This window comes from Sturnira hondurensis, unplaced genomic scaffold (assembly GCF_014824575.4).
Source record: "Sturnira hondurensis isolate 20B ecotype Veracruz unplaced genomic scaffold, ASM1482457v3 Scaffold0008723, whole genome shotgun sequence".
Classification (NCBI taxonomy): domain Eukaryota; kingdom Metazoa; phylum Chordata; class Mammalia; order Chiroptera; family Phyllostomidae; genus Sturnira; species Sturnira hondurensis.
This window is the reverse complement of record NW_028081354.1, coordinates 5,260,517-5,283,980: the sequence shown is the minus strand read 5'-3', so window position 1 is coordinate 5,283,980 and position 23,464 is coordinate 5,260,517. Positions and strand designations below refer to the sequence as shown.

General features: G+C 53.7%; 1 protein-coding gene across 1 annotated transcript in view; it reads right to left on the bottom strand.

Annotated features, from left to right (window-relative positions):
* The window catches only part of DNAH1 (dynein axonemal heavy chain 1), a 76,246-nt gene that overhangs the window by 30,443 nt on the left and 22,339 nt on the right, over window positions 1-23,464 (bottom strand). The window contains exons 9-34 of the mRNA XM_037055722.1: window positions 21,240-21,397; window positions 20,223-20,434; window positions 19,330-19,628; window positions 17,767-17,917; window positions 16,805-16,998; window positions 16,487-16,712; window positions 15,809-15,928; window positions 15,281-15,363; window positions 14,063-14,204; window positions 13,484-13,639; window positions 12,896-13,094; window positions 12,564-12,817; window positions 11,808-12,020; window positions 9,879-10,043; window positions 9,263-9,384; window positions 9,009-9,114; window positions 8,235-8,414; window positions 7,436-7,576; window positions 6,690-6,853; window positions 6,336-6,449; window positions 5,429-5,617; window positions 5,036-5,141; window positions 4,249-4,362; window positions 3,407-3,556; window positions 1,828-1,914; window positions 1,531-1,717 (exon numbers count right to left, since the gene is read on the bottom strand). Of these exons, the coding sequence (XP_036911617.1) occupies window positions 1,531-1,717; window positions 1,828-1,914; window positions 3,407-3,556; window positions 4,249-4,362; window positions 5,036-5,141; window positions 5,429-5,617; window positions 6,336-6,449; window positions 6,690-6,853; window positions 7,436-7,576; window positions 8,235-8,414; window positions 9,009-9,114; window positions 9,263-9,384; window positions 9,879-10,043; window positions 11,808-12,020; window positions 12,564-12,817; window positions 12,896-13,094; window positions 13,484-13,639; window positions 14,063-14,204; window positions 15,281-15,363; window positions 15,809-15,928; window positions 16,487-16,712; window positions 16,805-16,998; window positions 17,767-17,917; window positions 19,330-19,628; window positions 20,223-20,434; window positions 21,240-21,397 (4,232 nt within the window). The remainder of the gene's footprint in view (window positions 1-1,530; window positions 1,718-1,827; window positions 1,915-3,406; window positions 3,557-4,248; window positions 4,363-5,035; window positions 5,142-5,428; window positions 5,618-6,335; window positions 6,450-6,689; window positions 6,854-7,435; window positions 7,577-8,234; window positions 8,415-9,008; window positions 9,115-9,262; window positions 9,385-9,878; window positions 10,044-11,807; window positions 12,021-12,563; window positions 12,818-12,895; window positions 13,095-13,483; window positions 13,640-14,062; window positions 14,205-15,280; window positions 15,364-15,808; window positions 15,929-16,486; window positions 16,713-16,804; window positions 16,999-17,766; window positions 17,918-19,329; window positions 19,629-20,222; window positions 20,435-21,239; window positions 21,398-23,464) is intronic.

The following is a 23,464-nucleotide window of genomic DNA, read 5'->3' as shown; positions in this document are numbered from 1 at the left end:
TGTGAGGAGAGTTGTGGCACTGCAGGTTGGGCATCCTTGCCAAAAGGACAAGGGCTCATTGTTCAGTGATGGCAAAGCTGACCCAAGACCACCACAGAGAGAAGAGTTTAAGGCTTTATTCAAGGAGCCTGCTGGGGCCTGGAGAGCAGGAGGTATCAGAGCCACCTGTGGAGGGAACAATGGAGGGCAGGAGGAACAGGCTGGCCGCATGAGCTTATCCGGCCATACAGGAGGGCCGCGTATGCTTACAGTGGCCAGTGTGACTTCCTGGAGGAGCATCATTCTCCCTGGGAGGGTCTGTGAGGAGGAGACGGCCTCCGAGCTTGGGGCTGTGGGGACAAGAGCTGCATGCCCACATGCTAGCAGGGCTGAAGTCCCCAGTTTCTATCAGGGAAGGGTGTTTGGGTCACAGGAAGTCTAACCGAGGGCAGCGTGTCCTCCAGCCCTTCCAGCTGCATGGTGGCCTTTGTAACAGGCCAGTTCAGAAGCGCCCAAGTGCTCCTATGACGCCAGGGTTATAGTTCCACAGGAAAATGAGCAAGTCCCACAGGTGGGAGCAACATGCTTTGCTTGTGGAAGGAGTCCTTTTCTTTTATAACGGTTAGTCTTTGACCCTGGTTCCTGACATGAAGCTCCTAGACCTTTGCATTTCCTGAGTGCTGGGAATTCTCGGTCTAACGAGGCAACTCAGTGCCAAGCTCCTGGGAGGGGGGGCTGGTCACCAGAACAACTGAGCCTTGATTAGAAACTTGGGACTTACATGCCCATTTCCCATTCTCCAGAAAGGGGAGAGGAGCTGGAAATGGAGTTAATAATTGATCATGACTATATGATGAAGTCTCGGTAAAAATCCCTAAAATACAGGGTTTGGGGCGGTTCCAGGTTAGTGAATACACCCACATGCTGAAGGTGACACACCCCAACTCTGCGGGGTCGGATCTCGCCCTAAGTATCCTCATCTGTATCCTTTACCATATCCTTTATTATATAATAAACCAGTAAACTTGAGTAAGTGTTTCCCTGAGTTCTGTGAGCTGTCCTAGCCAATGATCAAACTTGAGGAAGGGTCATGGGAACCTCTGATCTGTGGCCAAGTCAGGCAGAAGTTGTGGGCAACTTGGGGACCTACTACATGCAAGTGGTACCTGAAGTGGGGACAGTCTTTGGAACTGAGACCTTAACCTGTGGAGTCTATGCTAACTCTGATGAGTGTCAGATTGAATTTTAAGATACCCAGCTGGTGTTGGAATTGGTTGGTGTAGGAAAATCCCACACATCTGGTGTCAGAAGTAGAGTGTGAGAGTGAAGCATTTTTTTCTAGGTAGCTATCACCTGAAGGGTCCAGTGGAGCCAGGGGTAGGGGCCTTGCCCCGCCCATGGACTGCCTGACAGAGAGCCCCAGCCTGCAGCACACTTGGCCAGGTGTGAGGGAGGGGACCTGAGGCTGACCGCCTGTTTCTGTCCCTCTGCTTGGGATCCCAGGGAGGCTGGAGCCAACGCTTCCTCAGACACCCAGGGGCCAGGGCTCACCATCCACATCCTTGAGGTTCTCCTTCTCGCAGGCCCTGCGGATGGCCATGTCCAGGATGCCATAGTCAGTGTCCTCTTCCTTGATGGTTGGGAACAGATCGGAAACAATCCCAGAGAAGAGCTTGAGGTCCTCCTGCAGGAACTTGGGCACATTGACGTCACGGATGGCCCGGAGGCAGATCAGCTCCTGCAGCAGAGGCCAGGGAGCCTTCAGGGTAGCCCAGGCCAGGTGCCCCTCCAGCCACTCTGGAGGCCTCCCAGGGCCCTCACCCAGGCACCCATCTGGATAGCACTTACCTCATTCATGCTGGGGTTCTCTCGCTTGAGGTTCCCAGCTGCTGAGATCACAGTTTTCACAGCTCTCATCCCAAAGTCATAGTGATCCTGTTGCCAACAGACAGGAGGAGGGGTGGGTGGGCAACTCTCCCTTTGGGGGTTTCTGCCTGGAACACTCTGTCTCCCACCTGGTACCTGGCCTATTGCCCAGCTGGTAGCTAAAATGTCATTACCCCTGCAGGTCATCCAAGACCACCTGCCCACCCCAGCCTGGACCAGGTGCCCTCCACTGGGCCCCTCTGCCACCTTCTATTTCATCATCCCAGTGGCCCTCTCCTTTTACCAGGCTATTTATTCTGTGTGCTCTGCTTGACTCTTGGCCCCAAGGGTAAGGACTCTGCCTTGGTCGCAGCTAAATTCCTGCAGTCCCAGCATGATGCCAAGGGCAGGAAGGCACTCAAGTTTGATTCACAGAGTGAACAAAGGAGTTTCCCACGTGTGTCACGGATGAGCTGGCCTCATGGCTTTTGAGCTTCCTCCCAAGATTCTCTCGTAACATCTCCCCAGACCCACCTTTTCAGTCACACCACCATGGCTTTCCCCACTGGTCCTGTTTCTCCATCATAGAGCAGATACTGGGAATAAGTTTATCAGACTGCCCCATGGTACCAGACCCTGAGAATACAGCTGGACCCAGAGAGCAGCGCATTTCCTGGAAATTTTGGACTTGGGTGAAGAGACTGGGCTTGACTTTGGGTCACTGTCATTTGAGAAGGGGTTGAGGTTATTTACAGAACCAAGTGGAAATAGCTGCATCTAATAAAGTGGAAAGCATTTTTGAAAGTGCACGGTTAGAAGGAAGGGTGTGTGGAGGTGTAGGCACCGAGGATATACTGTGGTGGGCAGTTTTTTCCCCCCAGTAACAGACTGCATCTCCTCCAACCTATGGTTTTTTTTTTGGTTCCACCTGGCCAAAGGCAGTATGGCTTTCCCTTAGTCACAGTGATTGGTGTTCATGCATGAATAGGCCACCCAGAGAGGGCCCATTAGGTGATACCAGAGACATTATCTGGAACTATTAGGAAAGAGAAACTAAGCTGCTAGCATGTGGGCGCAGACAGAGCTGAGGCTCATCTCTGCCACTGCAAAGGGCAAGGGGGTGGGGATAGCAGGGCTGACTGAGAATGGAGCCAAACAGGAAAGCTTGTCCACCAGCGCTAGTGCCTAGATCAAGGCCATCTGTCCCTGGAACCTGGGCTCAGCATGCTCCAGGAGGATCAGGTTGGGGGATGGCTATGCCATACTGTCTGCATGAGACCCAGGTGCACTTAACCTACAGACTTGGGTTTTGTAGCTCTTGGCCTCCTAATGGTCGACCCTCCTCTGCATCAGAACTAGTCGGAGTGGGCATCACTTCCCGGCTCCTGCTCCAGCTCTCCTGTGCACTGTGTGAGCCTAGTCAATTAGTTGCTTAGGGTCTCAGTGTCCTCAGATGAGAAATGGAGATGTAATTCCTATCTCATGGGATTACATGAGATAGGAATGCCAGGGGCTGCAGTGGTCCTTAGATCCCCAGAACCTGATTGGGGCGCACCCTCACCTGGGAACTGAGCTGCTCAGAGGACAGCTTGAAGGTAGTTGTGATCTTCTTGGCCAGTACATTGGCCTCGTTGAAGCCAAAGGAGTAGAGGGAGATCTCAGCAATCATGGCGTAATCCGGAACCATCATGGCCACAGGCCGGAAGAGTGCCTGGGGTCCATGGGGCACATGTGAACTGAGAGGCAGACCTCCACCCATAGAGCACTACCCACTTTATGGGCTGTCTTAGTCCTCAGGGGGCAGCTTCACAGCCTTTTTCCCTTGCAGATTCTTGGATCCCTCTCTGTAGCATGCCCGCCATAGCTGAGTCTTATAGTCCCCTGTGGCTGGAGCACCCTGCCCATTAGAAACTGGTCTTTTGTGTTGACCTGAACCTGCCCGCAAGCCTGGGGACAGGACTGGGGCCTCCTTTCCATGGCTGGGGATGGGTCTCATGACCCTCGGGCAGGAGAGATGCTATAGGGAATCACATCTCCTGATGACCAGAGGCTGTGTGCTTTGAATGAGTTCTTTTTTTTAATTTTAATTTTTTATTTTTATCCACCCAAGGACATGCTTAGACAGGGGAAGGGGGAAAGAGAGAAAGAGAGACATCAATGTATGAGAGAAACATCCATCAGCTGCCTCTTGCTCATGCCTCAGACAAGGACCAAATCTGCAGCCTAGGCATGTGCCCTGACCAGGAACTGAACCTAAGACCTTTTGATTTATAGGAGGATGCTCCAACCAACTGAGCCATACCAGCCAGGGCACCTTGCATGAGTTCTTTAGCATCTCTGAGCCCAGGCCACATGTTCCAGTGTCTCCCAGTGCCCTGGGTGGCCTTCCAGGCCTGAACCCACCTTCAGGTTATCAGGCAGCTCGGTGCGGCCAGCGTATCCTGGGTTCATAGTGATGAACACTGCACAGGATGGCACGAGTGGGATCTCGACACCCTCAAACATGAAGCGTTCCACCTACAGGGTGACAGGGGTTGATTCACCTGCCTCTTCTCTGGATGGGCCCCTCACCCCCTGCTGATGCCCCTGTCCTGACTGCAGCCGGTCAGCCCAGAATGGATCCCTGATCATGAGCTGGCTCCTCTCGCAGGATTTGGCCTAAGACCTTTGGTCCCAGTGGCTACCCGTGGCCTCCTAGGTCCTGGTTGCCTGAAGTCTTTATGAATCTATCTCCCACACCCAGTTCCTTACACTGATTCTCTTCAAACTTGAGCAAACTGGGCTTTGTCTGGAACGAGGGCACCCTATTTGAGTGGCTTTGGGTGCCTGCCAGCCTCTTACCTCTTGTTTTCAGAAGGCTGTTGGCCACTCTGAATGAGGGTAAAAGAAGGACAGGTGTCCTTTCTGTGGGAGGGACCCCTTCATCCACAGTAGCTTGGGCTGGGAGCTCCCCCAGAGTGTAATAGGGGTGTGGGGCTCCCTGACTGGCTACAAAAGCCCCCAGGAGAGCTCCAAAATGGGGGAGGAAGAAGTGCCCAGTCCCCTGTAAGATGAGAGAGGCTGGCCTCAGGGCAGGCTCAGTGCCTGGCTGCTCACCCTGCAGGGTGAGTCCCATGAAGGCATGGGTATGGTGGGTATAGATGAAGACATGAGGTGGTGACTTGGGGAAGCGTGGAGGGGGATGGCTCACCCGCTGTTGCTGAGCCTTCTGGATGGTGGTGATCTGCTGAGCCACCACAGACAGCACCTCAATGTCAATGCGATTGAACTCGTCAAAGCAGGCCCAGGCCCCAGAACTAAATGGGGTGAGAACACAAAATGGATGTGAGTTCAGAGCCCACCTGGCACCTCCAAGGACCTCTCTTACTCCACTGGGGAGAAAACAGTCAATAGTAATCCCTACCAACTCAGCCACAACCCCAGCTTCCCCCCACCCCTTCCCACTGCCCACAGGGGCACTGCCTTTGATCCCATTATCTCCTCCTGCCCCTTCCACCATTCTGTGAGGCTCCTCTCATGCAGGGTCCCCAGGACAGCTCAGCCTTCCTGCCCTGTCCTGTGCCACCCTCATACCCAGCCTCACCTGGCTAGACCCTTGAAGAACTTGCCCATGGCCATGAAGTCAAGCTGATCAGAGCAGTTGAACACAACAGTCTGGATGGCCAAGGCCTTGCCCAGGTCTTTGGTAGTTTCCGTTTTCCCTGTGCCAGCTGGGCCAGCTGGTGCGCCCCCAAACTTGAGATGCAAGGCACCAGTCAGGGTCAGATAGCACCTGCAGGAGTGAGAGGAGGTATGCATGGGCCATGCAGCTTCTCCACAGGCACCAGGAGAGGGAGCCTCCCCATCGTGTTTCCAGATGGTGAGGGGCTCTTGTTCCTCCTTCCTCTCAAGGCTCCAGGTAGTCTCAGTCCTGGCTGCTGGGGTCAAAATTGCGGCCTTTGCCCAGTGCTTCCCCACCCCACCCTGTGGCTATGCAGAGACTTCCTCAGAAACCCATTGAGAAGCCTGATCCGTGGCCACACTTCAATTTCCTTACTCAAAACCCAACTTGAAAATCTGCTACTAAATATAGTTGGCAAGAGGAAATGACTGATTGCTTTAGAAGAGAATTGTTCACTATAAAGGAATTTGCCCATTATTTCTCTCAAGATCAATTCTTCTGGCACATTGAAAGGAGGATTTGACTGAAAAAAATTTGTAAAACTCAAACCCATTAAAGTTTCCTGAGCTATGAGCTTTATGTATCAGCTCACGAAATTCTCATAACCACCCTGAGGAAGGCACAGAGAAAACTAACACATAGAGGGGCTGCGGCACCTGCCCAGGGTCACTCAGCTTGTGACAGTCAGAACTGGTTTCAAACCTGAAGCCCATTTTCTAAGCCCTGTGTGCTCTGACTGGCTCTGCCTTTGGTCTGTGCTCTTCTGGGCCAGCCAGAGCTGGAGGAAGGGTCCCAGTGGGGGTGGGCCCGCGGGAAGGGGGACTCTTACCTGTCAGTGAGGGGTGTGATCACCAGCCTCCCGCTGTTGCCTAGGTACTCATAGCCATAGATGAACTCGGCATTTACAGCTCGAATGTACAGGTTGTTATTTGTCCAGTAGTACCTGGAATTGCAGGGCAATGGGTTCCTGGCCCAGGGGACCAAGAGCCACTGGGCAGGGTATGCGGCTGAGGAAAGGTGGTTCTTTTGCTGAAAAAGGGCATCAGGTACCTCTGCCCAGTTTGTCCCAGGGCCTTGAGGGCCAGGAACAGTAATTAATGATTGACTCTCTACCCGCCCCTGGCCCCAGCCTGCAGCTGCTCTGACCCTGAGAGTGGCTGGGCTAGGTGCCCCATCTCCTCACCTCAGCTGTGAGATCCATTCAAAGTCATTCACACTGACCACATTCTCCTGGATCAGTTTGGCCACCACATCCTTGGCATGGACTTCAATGACGATTAGTGCTGAGAGCACTGCCCGTTGCATGCGGGACAGCTTCCCCCGAACCAGAGCCACCAGGTCACTGAGCTGCAGGAGTTGGGGGACATTGTCAGCAGGCACAGTCACGCTAGGGGTAGGCATTCTCTCCTTTGAACAGAGGGTGGGCTTTGGCCAGCTACAACCCCTCTATCCTGGGGGCTTCTGATAGTCCTGGATGAGAGGGGCATAGGGAGGGCATTGGTCACATGAGAAGTCTGGCAGGGAAATAAATAAGAATGGATGCATGCACATGGCATCTGTCTTCCCGTAGTGTACAGTGCTACCTGAGCCTTCAGTGGCCAGGCGGTAGAGTCTGGTGAGGAGCTCGAGGAAGGAGTGTGGTGAGGAGCCAGTGCACAGGGCTGGGATGGTGCAGGATACGGCTCCCTCAGTGACTAGCAGGAGAGGGGCACCTGTCTGGCCTCAGGCTCTCCTCCTACTGGTGGCTGGTCATGAGACCCCCATTTCTGAGGTGTCTGACCTTCTGCTCTTTGGATCCAACCCAAGGCCTCTTTCAAGGAAATACAGGGAAATGTTCCCACAGAAACTGGGCTTTCCCAGGTGTGGGGTGTGTGTGTGTGTGTGTGTGTGTGTGTGTGTGTGGAGTAATGATGACCCCTGGACTCTCACCTGCTGGGCAAGCTGGGGGAACAGCTGGCTCCTGAGGTTGCTGGCCTCCAGGGCCTCTGCCACTTCCATAGTCCAGTAGGTCTGGCACCCAGCAATAGTCACCTGGCCAGGCCAGTTCAGGACCCACTGGGTCCTGGGCATCTGGGAAGATCACATAAGTTGGGCTGACCCAAGCAGCTGCCAGCCTTGACCCTGCACACTTTTCCCCTTAAAAATGATCTGTGCTTTGGCCTTTTGAACTCTGAGCTCAAGTTGTTAATACCGCCTCAAAAGCAGAGAAGCCATTAAGCTCTGGGCATCTCTGGGGTGGGCAGAGTCATCACTTCCTCAGAAGAGATCTTGAAGCAGAGGGTTGGGAGCCCTGGATCAGAGACATATAGCCCTGGGTTCAAACCGTGGCTCATGCCTATGGGCATAAAATATCTCTGAACTCACTGTGTAGGATAAGGGTTAACCTCCAGCCCCACTACTGACTGTGGGTCTGGGAGGGGAAATGTGGGTGAAGTTCCAGCCCAGGCCTGGCACACACTGAGCACTTGAATCATAACAGTGACTATTATTAGGAGTAAGTCTCATTTTCTGCAGTGTATTTTCAGATTCCTCCCTGGGCAAGCCTCAAGGACCCCCTGTCCCTGGAGATCCCCTGGCTGACTGAGAGCAGCATCATTCAAGGCTGGAGCTTGAGGATGAGTCAGGCAGGCAGCCCAGCTACCACGCTCGGGCAAAGAGCACTGAGAAAGGAGCAAATGGAAGGAGGACTAGGCTGGGAGGCTATGCTGGGGTGGGAGGAGTGACTCACGGTGGGGTAGGCCTTGATGGCCCTCTCGATGATGTCCCGTATGCTGGTCTTCATGCTGCGTTCCACCTCCCGCAGCCAGTCCTCCACATTGCTGGACGGGTAGATGGAGAAGGACAATTGCACCTCCTCACCCTCTGCCGAGTACATGTGTGTGATCTCCAGGTCCTCTTGGAATAGCAGCTGCGGGCAGGGTGGGTAAAAGTGGGGGTTATACTAAGTGTGCCCAGAGGCTCTACCCTCCACAGCCCCAGGGATGACCTGCCTGTGCTCTTCACCTTCAGAAGAGAGCTCTGCCTCACGGAGCACCACCTGAACATCTATCTGGCTGGGACTCCTCTGACTGTCTATTCAGGCAGGATGGGTCTGCCTTGCCCCTGGCTGTGGCCCAGCTGGCCCGCTTGGTGAAAGAGGCTAAACCTGCTTGTGAGTCCCCACTCTGTACAGGCCTGCGCCTTACTTATTCTTTTCGGCAAGAATAAGGACAAGGAGAGTCAGGAGCCCCTGGCCTCACGGGTTTCTCAACCCAGCCAGCACCTCAGTGTATTGTGGGGACAGGGCTCCCCTGGATGAATTGAGAGCCAGCCTCCCACCGCCAGTCCCTGAGATGGGGGTTTTCAGCTGACCTTCCTCCTACAGGCCCCAGGTGCATCTCTTAGGGCCAGGAATCTTACTTGCCACCTCATTTCCTTCTAGGAGGACTTGGGGCTAGGGAAGAGCTGTTCTATGAAGGAGCCCCAGTGCTCCTAGTCCTGAGCCCCAGGCCCAGTCACCCACCCGGGCAATGTTCTCGAAGCACTTGCGCAGGTGGGGCTGCACCGCAGTGGGGTCCTTTGTCTGGGACAAGATCTCAAGTAGTTCATCATCTGACAGGAAATAGAATCTGACAAGGGAATAAGGGTAAAGGAGTGGGTCAGGGACCCCTTGGGGTCCAGCTGCCCCAGTACCACTGACACTCCTGCACCCAGCCTGGGTGCCCCAGCCTCGTGGGCAGGCACTGACAGAGTGGGCGTGGACCAGGTGGTGCCTACCTGGGGAAGGCGCTCCTCTTGGTCTCCAAGTATTCACTGAGGCCCTTTTGGACCGTGTCTAGCAGCTTGTTACAATCCCTCAGGCTGTCCAGCAGCCTCTGATCAGAGCACACATTGATCACCTGCATGGCCCGAGCCAGAGAGAAACTGGAAGTGAGAATGGTCCAACTGGGAGGAGGCAAGGTGGGTTCAAAGAGCACCCACATGGGCGAGAGACTCTCAGTGGGGCCTGGGAAGGAACAAGGGCAGGAAAATGGCCCTGAGCTAAGGGTTGCATCCACCATTCCTGTCAGTCCCCCAGGAAAATGTCCATGGTCAAAAAAAAAATAGGATTAAACTAAGCCAGGGTGTTTGATTTGTTGCAGAACTTATCAGGGCCTTTAAAATGTTAATGTGAACCGCAAATTTCTGCAAAGAAAATCATCAACTCTTGTGTTTCCAAGGAGTATCTCTTATGATTAGAGAGCTCACTTTGGAACACAGGCATAGACCAAAGCCTTGAATTTGCTCTATAACCTTTCTTGTTCAGGGAGAGATGAGACCAGGAGGCTCCCAACAACGTGACTAGGGCCATTGGTGGTCCCCGCTTCCCCACTGCATCTCTCTGTGAGCTTGCCTCCCGGTTCTCATAGGCATTCTTCATGATCTTCCTCCAGATCCGCTCCATTGTCTGGTAGCGTTTGCTCTCCACGGGTAACTGCCGGTTGATGTCTTCAGAGGTAAAGATGGGCTCCAGGTAGAGCCAGGACCGCTGACAGTTTAGCCACTCCTCCAGTACTTCCTGGGCAAGGCACAGACTGTTAGAACCCAACGTCCAAGTTGGGGCTTCTGTCCCCAGGACTTAGATATTTTCTCCATACCAGAGTGCTGGGCAGAGACTGGGCATCAGAAATTTCCCCATTGTAGGGGAGTGGGAGGAGGAGAAGGGGGGAGAAGGTACAGAAAATAGCATAGACATTAGGTAGAAAATAGATAAGGGGGAGGGCAAGAATAGTAGGGGAAATATAGAATCTAAAGAACTTGAGACACGTGGTTATAAACTAAGGTGGGGGGAATGGTGGGGGAGGGAGTGTGCAGGTGGAGGGGAATGAAGGGGGGGAATAGAACAACTGTAATGGTATGATCAATAAAAAAAAAGAAATTTCCCTGTTGTCTGTGGGGAAATTTCTAGCTGGTGCTGTCAGCCACAGCACTATGCATGCCCTCCAGAGAAACCCCAAGTCCCCCCCAGGATGCCAACACTTCTAGCAGAGCTGGGGAGCCACCCTTCCCAAGACAGGAACCACTTCCAAACCAGTAAACTTTGAAGTAACAGAGTAAAAATCCCCAGTGCGTGAAAGTTCAAACCAGCCTTTTTGCCTGGCCAGACTCGGGGTCCAAGACCCCAGAATTCTCTGAGGTATATTGGGACTTGAACTTAAGATCTCTAAAATACTTTGAAACATCAGTCCAAAAACGAGATTTCTTCAAAACAGGCTACTTTTCCCCAAATTCTGCCTTCAAATTTCCCTTTCAGGATTTATCTCTTATCTTTTCCTATCAATGCAAACTCATTCATTCATTCATTCACCCATTTTTTCATTCATTATCTTCCTCTTGAGATGTGTGCTATGGCCAGCTCTGTGTGAGGCCTATGTGGGCCCCAGGAGAAATAGAGAGGAACAGGATGTGGTCCCTACCCTCAAGGAGCCCACAGTCCACTAAACGGCCAGTTCTGTCTTTGAATCACCAAGGGCCTGGCATGAATGATGGACTCTAACAGGTATTGACCAATGCTGTGGTGGGAACACCTTGCAGGCAGGTGTTGGGGAATCAGTGAGGGCTGCCCTGGAGATGGAAGGTAGCGATGGAACTCCAGGTGTAGGGGAAACCCAGGGACTATGATGACTACCTCAGGAATCTCTGGATAGTTCAAGGAGTACACAGACAAGCCCTCCTCTCTTAGATTCTGAACTTCACTGGCGGTTTCCGAACAGCTTCCAGGAGGCTCCAGGGAAGGGACTTTCAGAAACACACAGGTAAACCTGGCCTCAGGGCAGTCCTCCAGGGCTTTGTAGACAGCTCCTGCCTCTGGCCTGAAAGTTCTGAAGAGGGACACTCCCCAGTGCCCTTGTGACCTCAACCCAAGCAAGCTCAAAGTGAGATAGGAATGGGAAGCTTAAGATAGAGTGAGAGAGGTCACTGAGGCACCCCAGGGCCTCATGGTGTCCAGTCCAGAAAGTTCCGAGACTGGAGGTCCTAGCTGCCCCAAGTCCAGGCAGTCCTTCAGAGCTCTGCTGGCAGCCTTCATGCCCTTCCCAGCCACAGCTCCTGCGGCCCACTCCCACACCCTGAATTGTCTTCAGCAGACACACCTCAGAGATGGAGAGCCCCATTATAGTTGCTCTCCTCTGCATGAGGGTCCCGCCAGAGAGCTGGGGGCTGAAAAAACCTGGGCAAGGCTCCTCACTGCTTCAAACCCCACCCAGACACCATAGAGAGCCACTTAGGAGACAGGGGGCTGGGAGGGTGGGGGATGAATAAAGGAAGGCCATGGAGGGCCCACCTGAGTCAGCTTCAACTTGGTCTCCCAGGAGTTGATGCGTTGCTCGAAGGGCTTCTTGTAAGGTGAGAAGGACATACTCTGGGTCATGACAATGTGGTCGTCAAGCAGCTGTGATGCCTCATCTGGACTCTTGAGAATGTAGGTCTCTGTCCCCTTATAGGGCATCACGTTGAACAGGATGGTTGACCACTCCTTCTCCATCTTGTCCAGTGCCTGGGATGGGTGCACGTCAGGCTGGGTCTTAGGAAGGACCTGGCCCACTTTCTCTGTGACCAGCACTGGGCAGGGAAAAGCAGGATCTGCCTGGCCATGACCTTCACTTAGGTCCCCCTGGTCACCAAATTCCCCAGGGGCCCTCATCAGAATTCAAGGCCAACTGGCTCTCATACCTGTTTTGCATATATACATGCATGTTGACACTTAAGGTGCTAGTTAGGAGTTCTGGTCCCAGTTATAGCCCCTACTGGCTATGTTGCCCTAACCGCTTGCTGAAACTCTCGGAGTCCTAATTTATTCATCTGTTAACTGAGGGTACTGCTATCAACTCAATCCTGGGAGAGGAAGTAACCTGAGACTTCCTCTGAGCAATAACTAGGATGGTGGACCCTGTGCCAAGCTCTTCACACACATTACTAACTCATTTAGCGGAATAAACTTCAACCCCCGGACCTGGTGAAGGAGCCCAGGGATGGGGCCCAGTACTGTCATCCTCCTACGCCATTAGGCAGGGCCTGGGTGGGCCTGCTGGCTGCCCACCTGCTCAATGGCGTACTCCTTGCCAGCCACCTCAGCCACCTTGCTGATGCTCTCGATGTGGTCCTGTAGGTTCATCTCAAGGCAGCGGGCAAAGGTCAGGTTGGCCTTGGGCCTGACATTAATGTTGATCTCATTGGACAGAACCTCCCAGTGCCTGAGCCTCATGCCAGGGTTTCTCAGACCCTGGATCAGTGGGATGTATGGCTTGAACTCCTCAATGCGGGTCCGGATGTCCAAGGCCACTTCCTGGCAGGCTGCGGGGTAGGGCAGGTGGGTGTGAGAAGTAGTCAGCACAGCAAGGAAGCAGGAGATGGGCTGGCTTAGTCACCTACCTGGGATGTCCTTGAACTGCTTCACACACTTGTGCATGGTCTTAAAGGACTCAATGACATTCTTCTCCAGTTGCTCAGCATCGATGGCTGACAGGGGGTCATTCATCCAGCTCTCAGACCAGCGCAGCCAGTCAGAGGCTGTGGTCCAAAGGTCTAGGTAGGGCTGGAAATCCTTCACCATCCTGGACAGTTTGTCATACTGTAGGGGCAGAAGAACCGGGGCTGCCTTGGAGTGCTCCTAAGTCTCTCTCCACGCTGCCCATTAATGGGCGTCCTCTTCCCCTCTTTGGTCCTGGCTCCCTAATCCTGTCCCTGTGGACTTGGCCCTGTCCTCCCTATTTCTGGTCCCCAAAGGCTCTGGGCTATGAGCAGCTGAGCAAGGCTTGCATTGACCCTCAGGCCTCTTGCCTGGTTCCAGCCAGTCTCCTTGCCCTTAGGGCCAGGGGTGGGTTATCTCCTCTCTGCAGGTCCTGCCCTCCAAATGCCAGGCCCTGCCAGCTGGCAACTGGGTTCTGATTGGGCCACAAATAGCATGGCTATTTCTCAAACCCTGGGGGTTAAGGGCTGGGGTGGCTGCAGGAGGCCTACGTTGGTGATGGGCAAGCCAAAGATGCGTTCGCGGTTGTTGTAGAGCATGGCCAGCTGCTGGCAGTCCTTCAGCTGCTTCTTGACCCGCCGCACCTCATTGGCGATCTCATGCGCTCGTGCAATCTCCACGTGGGTGGAGAAGCCAGCTATCACCAGCTGTGGGCCAAGGAGCAAGGAATCAGAGGCCTCTATGGCCCCACCCATACCCACATGCATCCAGGGAGCCCGAGGTCCCCAGGCATCAGCATCTCCCAGTTCTGAGGGCACTTTCTTCTCTGGGAGTAAGCAGATGCCTGGCCCATCAAAGGCAGCTGACCACCCTGTGGTAACACAGCAAAATTAGAGAAGAACCCAGTGCCCTGAATACTGTGCTCATTGCCCAGTGGGACGAAACAGAACAGGTGGGGCTCCATGATACTCTGAATTCTTTTGGAGCTTGCTGCCCAGGCACCCCTCTGGCTTTTCAGTTCATCTGGCCTGACCCTGGAGAAGTGTTGTGTGTGTGTGTGTGTGTGTGTGTGTGTGAGCAGAGCAAAGCCTCAGAGCCCCAGTCCCAGCAGAGCCTCAGCCAAGCCCTACCTGCAGCCCTTCCAGCTTGTCCTGGAAGTTGTTCTGATCCATAACCTGGATTTTGTGGAACTTCTCCTCATCTTCAATGTGCTGCTGTCGCACTATCTCTATCTGTCCGAGGATCTTAGAAGGCCAGTTGTTGGCGGCCCATCTGGATGGGGTAGGGGTGGAGATTGGGGGGATGTCACAGCTGAAATGATGGGGTGGGTAGGCCAGGCAGGGGCACCTAGAGACCCCACCCTAGGTGACACTCCGCTCCTGCAGTGACATGGTGAAGGGGAGAATGGGGGATCCAGGTGGCAGCTGAAGCTAGACAGGGCTGGACAACTGGGAAGCAGAAGCGAGGTGGGAGGCAGCCACTCTGTGGGGTATGGGTCTGCCAGGCAGGGGAAGCAGTCCCTGCCTTGGGACTGTGGTCTGGGAGCTGTGGTCAGCATCCAGGGAGGCGCAGATCCAACGTGCCCGGTGTAGTGACGGGGCAACAGGGTGGCAATAGTGTCAAAGTAACAGCTTGCATTTCCTTGGTGACCAACCAGGGCCACCAGGACAGCTTCCTTCATATTAGACCAACTCTCTTTGCCCGCCTCACATGGGATTCAGGGATTCCGCCTGCAGCTGGCCTAGAGGCGTCGACCCTGGGGAGGCCCATCCTGAGCACTGGGACATCCTATAAAGTCGGAGTCTTGAAGCTCTTGGCAGGGCTCCCAGGAGAGAATGTCAATCTCCTCTAACCCCCAAAGTCCTGGAGGGAGCCCTAGTCTGTGAGGCAGGGTGGGCAAGGGGTCTCTAGGGGCCTCAGTAAGGCAGTTCCAGACTGAAGCTATTTCCCATGAGCTGGGTGAGGACAAGTGCTCTTCCCCAAAGAAGCCCACCTTGGGAAAACACTTGGAAAAGGGTTTAGCCTCCTTTTCCCAAGAACGCAAAGGGCTCCAATTGTGAACAAGAGACCCTGCTGACGGGATAGAGAATGGAGACAGGGTTGGGGGCAGCATTGTCCCTAGGCCAAGAGCTCAAATGATTTCCTTCTGCCCCACTGGCCACCTGACCCTGACCCTGGCCCTGGTCCCAGACCACCTGGAGCCATGGCCTCTGGCATCTGAGCAGGACATTTGTGGTGTGACTGCACAGCTGTGGCCACAGGATATTTGAGAGCCACTGCAGCTTGGCACCTTCTCTCCTATCTCCTGTCCACCACCCACCTAGGGTGGGGACCAAGCTCCCACTCACTTGTCATTGAAGTCATCTGTGCTGAGGTTGTAAAGGAATTCATCCATGATCTGGTAGTCATCCATGACCTTCACAATCCGCTCCTGCAGTGACAGGTGGTGGTGAGAATGCATGTGTGACTGGTGTGGGGGTGGCCACTGGTGAAACTGGGCTCCCCAAGGTGGTTGGGTGCTGGGGAGAGACTGCTCTCTTCCAGAGAGGGCAGGCCTGGGGTGGGGAAGGAGATGTGGGGTGCAAGACTAGATTTGAGATGAGAGCTCCAAGGGGGATGGTCACCATACCTCCAACCTTCAGCCCCTGACCCATATATTACATCCTTCTGACCTCCCAGAAGCATAGCTCTGCACCTCCATTGGGCACCCAACCTCACAGCTCCCCTGGGCCCCTCCTGTCCTCTGTATCTACCTTACCTCTGGCCTCCTATTTCCTGACCTCCCAGATCCCCAGTGTCCAGGGCACCACCTGACTTCTAGGATCCTGATCCAGGACACCAGCCCCCACTCCCTGGGTCCCATGCATGCACCTCACCTCCAGCCCCACCAGCTTTTCAGGGATGCCCTTCATCCAATCACGAAGCTCAGCCAGCTCCTCTATGCTGTTGGGCTTCTCATAGATCTTGCGGCTGATGCTGCGAAACTCCTCACAGATCTGGCAGTGGGAGGAGGGCACCAGGGAGCCCAAGTGTCTCTCCCTTGCCTTCCACAGGACCTGCACCTCCTTCTTGATCCACAGTGTCTACAGACAGGTAATTGCCCCCTCCCTACCACATCCTGCAGCCAGTTCCCTGAGGAGCTGAGGCCTTGTGGTGGGGCAAAGGTGTCACCAAGCACACTTCACTTTCCCTAGCCACCTGTGCCACAACACACACATGCACACACATGCACACGGCATTTTTGAGGCTTGAACCTGCACACCCTCAGCCCTGTGAAATGGTCCATCTCAGAATGTTCTTATGAGGGGTTTCCAGGCCTCTGTAAGTCTAGAGAAGGAGGGAGCAGCAGCCCATTCCTGGGACCCCTCCTTATGGGACAGCTCCCTGCAGACAGGCAGGGCCAAGGCAGGATTACTTTCAAATCCTTTCACTGGCCTGAGTGTCTGCAGACACTTGTGACCTTGCTTGGGGGCATCTTGCTTGTGGGAGTTTACCATCTACACAAGGATACATGTGCTACTGTGGTCACTGGGGCTGGGTGGGTGGGCACTTACGTTGTTCACCTCCTTGTGCAAGTTCTTGGCCAGGATGTCCAGCATGGAAGTGGCCAGGGCCTTACGCTTCTTGGACAGGCTCTGCTTGACATTGTCCACGTTGATGTAGAAGGGCCCAATGACAATGCTGCTGGGCAGCGAGTTGTCCAGAATCTCTTTCTCTTGTAGGTGGGTGAGCACCACCTTACGTACTTCCTCAGCTGATGGGCAGTGCTCCTGGTAGGCCCTGTGGATGGCAGGCACAGGGGGCCAAAGGGTGGTGAGGGTGTGGATGCCAATCACACAGACACACAGATAGACTTAGACATACGAACGCACTTGAGGAATGTAGCGATGTCACTGTTGTTCAGCTCTAGGTACTTTCTATACTCCTTGGCATAGGCCTGCAATGGGACCATGGCCTTTTGCACAGCGTTGACAATGGTGGCCCTCAGCTCCTCCACCAGGGGCTCATGAAGCCCCACTGACTCTAGCAGGGGATCACCGCTGATAAAGATGTCCTCCATCACCAGCTGTGGAATAGGGGGAGGGACACAGAACTGGATGAGCACTGAGGCAGGTAGGCAGAGGGGTTGGAAATGTGATACAAAGATTGAGTGGGCAGCAGTATGGCCTAGCACAGACAGCACGGTGGGCGTGGGGGCAGGGTTGGGGCTGTGGACCAATACAAGGCTAGAAGCCCCATGGGATCCATCAAGAGGCATCGTCTTCTTCTGTCTGTGCCTGACTCAGCTCATTGCCAAGGAAAGAAACAGATGGGAAAATGAAGTCACTGATGGCTCTGACTGACCAGCAAGGAAGACAAAAGGGGACCGGAGTTACAGAGGCTGTCAGACCAAGGGTGTGGTCTCTGCAAAGATCTGGTAATGAAATGGGAACTTTTGACTCGAGTGTGGAAGTCAGTCTGTGCCCACGTCTTAGCTGAAGACAGAGGTCAGAGCTGGGTGGGATCAAGAGGGTGGGATCTGCGTCAGACATGGCTGTGGCAGCAGTGGATGAGGTGCCCAACTGGCGCCTCAGGTCTGATATTTAGCAGCTACATGACCGAGGCTAACTTCTCTGAGTCTCATGGCAAAATGTGGACATTGATGGTTCCCAATTCAGCCCATGGTGAGGATGAAATGAGCTACTCAAGAATGAAAGGGTGAGCACACTGCAGCCAGGGAGGCTCAAGACAAAGCTGAACTGCTCTAATACTCAGGGCAGCACCCTGAGGCTATCGTGGCCCCTAGCAGCAGGGCAACAGGTGTCCTGGGCCTTGAGTTGTGGGTTGTGGTTACCTTCTCCAGCTGGGGCACTGCATGGGTGGCCAGGATGCCCTTGTCGAAGAGGTTGAGCAGAGATGTCTCGAACTGCTCTAGCGGTGTACTGTAATGCACCCCTGAGCTGTCCAGCACCAGGTCCATAATGAACAGGGGATTCTTCCGGGGCCTGTGGGGCAATGGCCAGGCTGATCATGGGCAGTTGCCCAGCCCTCTGTCCCTACTGCTATCGTGATGAATCTTGAGCTTTCCATGCTAGAGACTTCCCTCCATGCTCCTCCCAGAAACCTCCAAGTTACTACAGGGAAAAATCCAGACTAGCCAAACAAGCCCTGCTGTTCCTGCCACTTGCCAAGAGTTCCACGGGCACCAGGGAAAGGGAGACTCTCCCCACCCCCCCTGTGGTCTTGAAGCTACCAGGACAGGTTGCCAGACCCTGGGCACTTTTGACTCCTCACTGTCCCTGGGAGCCCACTATCCTTGGCTTCAGATACCCACTACATGACAACAATCCTCAAACCTGGATCCTAGCTGGGCCTCCCCTCTGCACTCTGGATTGTCATCCACCCACCTGGGCATCTAATGCCATCATAAACATCCTGTGTCCCCTGGCTCCTACTAGTTACCCCCAGGATTTGGTCCTAGGGGTAAACCCCAGAGTCAGCCTTGTCCCCTCCCCACCTTCTCCCCCTGCACATCCTGCTGTGGCCAGGCCCACAGCACTGCTGCCCAGGCACTCACTGCCCCAAATCGGTGCCACCAAGTCCCAGCTCTGTCACCCCTTGTCTAGACAATGGCAAAAGCCTTGGTATGACTTCTCTTTCTGACTCAGTTGCCCCCACAAGTCCAGAGCATCATTTTGAAATATAAATTGGATCTTTTTTCCCCTCTGATAGCTGCTGACCACACTTAGAATAAACCCGGCCCCTGACCATGACCCCAGGATGCTCTGTGTGATCTGGCCTGGTCCCTGCCACCTTATCCAAGCCACCTGACCAGCCTCCTCTGCCCTCCCCATACCAGCCACAGCCACTGGCCCTTCCTTCCTTGACTCTCCAAGTTCTTTCTCCCCTCCGTGCTTCTGCACGTGTTGGTCCCTCCATCTTCCCCACAACTCACAGATGGTTCCTCACAGCCTCAAGTCTTGGTTCAGATGTAACTTCCTACCTGACCCCCCTGGCAAAGCCCCGTTCTCCCCAGGGTCTGTCACAGGCCCTGCCAAGACTGGTAATGAATGCATCTGTTAATTTTCCTGCTGTCTGTCCCCCTTGTGAGAACAAGGGCCATGCCTCTTTTGGTCCCCTAAAGCCCTGCCTGGTTCATGGCTCAAAGAATATTTCTTGAATGAGTAACTCAGTAACTAACGAAGAGAATGAAAGTCACAGAAGAAATGCAAGCCAGGGCTGGGGGCATGTTCTCTAGAAACCAGGTCTGGGAGCAAGGCTCTCCCATGCTGTCCAGGACAGCAGTCCTGGCAGTCCTGATGTCCTGGCAGTGATGGGCACCCTGACCCTGGCCACCCCAGTCCCCCCTACCCTGCACCACCATAGCCACTGGGGCCTCAGCCCAGCCAGGCCCCACCTGTAGGGGCTGTTTATGAGATCTTCGCCCCAGACCATGTCATCAGTGCAGTCAACCACACTGTAGCAGGCGTCACTGATGAACTGCGAGAAGCTGGCCAGCGAGTCCTGCACCAGGAAGCGCAGTGTGTCCTGCAGCATGTACTTGATCAGCTCCATCAGCTTGCGTAGCTTTGACATGAGATACACCTCCCAGTTGGTCTCGTAGAGGTTGTACCAGCCCTTGCTCATGTCCCGCAGGCTGCTGCGCATGGCCACCTTGAGCGTACTGATCCAGCTGTCCTTGAGGAACATCTGCACCTGGAGTGGCCACAGACAGCATCACTCAGCCTCCCCAGGGAATCGCTGTCCACAGCTGCCATACTCAGGGACTCCAGGCACTAGGGTGCTTGGCCAGCTTCGGGACTCAGATGACCATAGAGGAATCTACCCCAACCCCAACTTACTGTCAATCTTCACCAACCAACACCCTCCTGTGACCCCAGGAACCAGGGCTGCTCGGTGGGGAAGGAGGGAGAAAGGGGAAACGAAGCAGGGCTTTCCTTATAGCCAAGGGAAAGAGATAGTAGGAATGAGGCAGAGAGAGAGACAGAATGGAGCAGAGAGAGGCAGAGAGGGGGAGCTTTTCTTCTGGGCCATCTGGCAGTTGTCTCCCATGAGGATGAACCCCTTCTCTCTCATACCCAAACCTCAGGGAGAGACAGGGGTGCACAGGGTTCCTGCTTCTGCTTCAGAGGCCACCAGGGTTGGGATAGAAAGTGATGGGTTCTCCTTTTCTCTCCAAAGTGAGCCACACCCCCTTGGTACCCACCCCAGCCTCCCACGGGTATAGGAAGAGGCAAGGCCTGGGGCCCCTGGTCTGTGCCTGCACGCCACCACTCTGTGCCCACATACCTGGGAGAAGGTCTGTGACTGGATCTGCTCAAACTCTTCCAGGCGGCTGTACTTAGAGAGGTTCGAATGGAACAGGGACATAGTGGTCACCTTGTTGCACTCAGCCCGCACCTTGCTGAGGGCTGTGATGACCTCTGGCCGTGTGAGCAGCGACACAAAGGTGAAGTCCTCCTTCTGCTCCCGGAAAGGGTATTTGGGGACACTCACCAGCCCTGTGGGGTTGGGGGTCAAGGGCCAGTGTCAGATGGGCCTAGGACATACCAGGGGTCAAGAAGGACCGAGAGGGGCACAGCTTCTCTCCTGCCTCCTCCCTGGAAGAGACACACATGTCCCCAGAACCTCTCTTTTTCCACAGCCTGTCAGAGTGGCCCTAAGGCCCCATAGTGAGGTGCCTGCTCTAGGGTGAGTAAATGTATTTCCTTCAGGCCCCTCTAGGTGACAGACCCCTTTGAAGTGGGTGAGAACTGCAAACCCTCTCCCCATCCATTCCTGCCCATTCTGCACACAATCCCTGATGACCATCTGGGACCCTCAGAATGCCCCCGTCCATACCTGACCCAGCCTCGTGGGTACTTTACACATGCAGAAGCTGGGTCCAAGAAAAGAAATTAGCAGGGATTGGAGAGTTCAAAGGAAGAAGGGCTTGGGGGCATCTGGCATCCTACTTTTTGACTCAGTGCACCACCTGTCCGGTGGGGCCCCAGCAATGCTGACCTATTCTTGCTATTGGAGGAAGAAAGGGACATATGTCCTAAATCAGACCATGACAGCCCTTTTTATCCACTTCTGAATGATTGTTTTCCTAGTACACATTTACCTTGCTATTTCTGCACTATTCAGACTACTATTTTAAAAACACGCCCAGCTCTCCAGGCAGTTAGGAAGAGGAGGGAAACGAATGCTGGGGACAGGATAAGTGCCTGTGAGTGTTGGGTTTATAGAGATCCTAGAGGGAGGGTTAGGAGGGGCTCTGGCTGAGTGGGTGGCCCTAAGACCACTTTTACCCAATACTCGCACCTTGTTTGGGGACCTTTTCCTCCTCCTTCTTAGGCAGGGTCACGTAGGAGAACGTGTCAGGCTTGGAGGAGACAATATGGTCAAAGTTGATCTTGTTCATGCTGCGCTCGTAGTCTAGGTTCACTTCTCTGGAGAGAGTGCTGAGCTGCTCCAGAACCCTGTGCATGGGGACCGGAGAGACAGGAGTCGGGGGGCTCTATACCCTGTTACTCCTGCCTGGAATCTGGGCCACTGACCTCCATTACCCTTGTCAGCTGCCTCTTTCTTCCACCCTGCCCCTCCCCCCACCCCCATCAGGCCCTGACTCTGCCAATTTTGCTTCTTACTTCTCAATGACATCCAGTGCGGGCCACCCTCCCTGCCTGGCTGCCCCATTCCCACCCCTGCCCATTCCAATCTACTCCCCACAAAACGCAAATCTGATCACATTGCTTAAAATCCATCCCTAGGTCCCCTGAATCCTAGGATCAGGCCAAACCTCTTCCTGGAACCTAAGAGGCCCTTCTCGCTGGCTCTGTTCCCCCTTCCCTACAGGACACTTTCTCTCTTCCCACCCAGTCCAGCCACAGGCAGCCCCTCTGAATTCCTGGAGGCACCGAGCTCTCAGGCACCTCAGAGCCTCTGCACACACTGTTCCCTCTGGCAGCCAAGCCTGATCAACTCAGCCCCAACTCTGCCTAACCAGCTTTCCTTCTCCCTTAGGGTTTCTGTCCTGAGCATATTTGCCTTCTCTGGATGAAGGCTGGCCCCATTTATGCTCCCAAAGCACATCCCCTGCCTTGACACTCCTGATCCCCTCTGGTCAGTGAGCAGAGGGTGAAGGACAGTATGTGCATGGGGCTATGTCGAGCTCATGGTTATTTCTGCAGAGCCTTGAATGGGGCCTGACATTTTCAGGGCTCCTAGTATACAGGTATTGAGTACACACATAAATAAGTGAATGACAGCATGTGTATGGCTCAGAGCCCCATGTGACATGCAGTAAAGGCTCAGGTGGGAGATGGCCCATGACATCCAGGAGCCCTCCTCTCGTCCAGGGACATACTTCACTTAGTCCCTGGCCTGCAGCTCTCTCTCTGTGCTTCTCTGCTTCCCAGCTCAGCAGGCTAAGCTCAAGTGCTGCTTCCTCCAATGATCAATAACTGATGCAAACATATACAATCAAGCCTTTTTGTCCTGTCTCCCTCAGGGTAAATTCTGTGGTGTCATCTGTTCTCCAGAATTCCCCATGGAATTAGGGGCTAGATTCCTTCTAAATCTACATCTTTGCCTGTTGCTTCCTCTACCACATCTTGCCTCCTTCTCTCTATTACAGATTTCTCCTAAGAGGACTTTATCAATAAATCAATCACTTACACAAGAATCCCCAAATCATATTTTGCTTCTCGGGAATTTGACCTATGGCAGGACTTACGAACCCTGAACCTGTGCTTCTGAAACTGCTGCTGCCCCTCTGCCTGAAGATGAAGCCAGCACACACTAGAGACACACTGAGCCCCAACATACCAATCCCAAAGCCATCCTGCATCAGATTTCTTGTTACATATAAAGTAGTGCATATTTCCCTGATGTCTAAGCCAACCTGAGCCCAGCGTCTTAGCTATGTGAAGCCAAAAGTGTTCTAAATAATCTAACACTCAAGAAATGGAACTCTGGGCAACTAAGGTACATCAGTTCAATTCTCCTAGCACACTCTCAAAAATAAATACATACATACAAGTACAAAAAACACCTTTAACACAACTAGAATAGAAAGAATGCTCAAACTTTTCATTATCTTTAAGTAGAAAAATAAATATCAAACCCCAGTGACATAGTGCTCACACTCCTGCTGCAAGCCTTCATAGACAACAAGAGAAGACTGCAAAAAAAAAAAATCTGTGCAAAGAGAGAAGAGTGGTAGCCCTAAGACTGATCTAAAGTCCTGCCAAAAAGAACAAGTTCATCCCACCTGCAGAAATACCGACCGAGAGTGCTGGCAAATCAGAGCACTGACTACAAGGGAGAAACTAATGTGCACACAGTCAAGGTACCTTCTTTGAAAGGTATGACTTATAAGGGGAAAGGTAAGAGGGAAAAGTAGTCATTCGGAGATTAGAAGGTGATTGGAAAAGAAGTAAAAGGGAAAATGAGAGTCCTAAAAGATAAAACAAAAAACTTGGAGGACCCAATTCTTTTTGCGAACACACACACACACACACACACGTACAGAGCCATTCATTAAA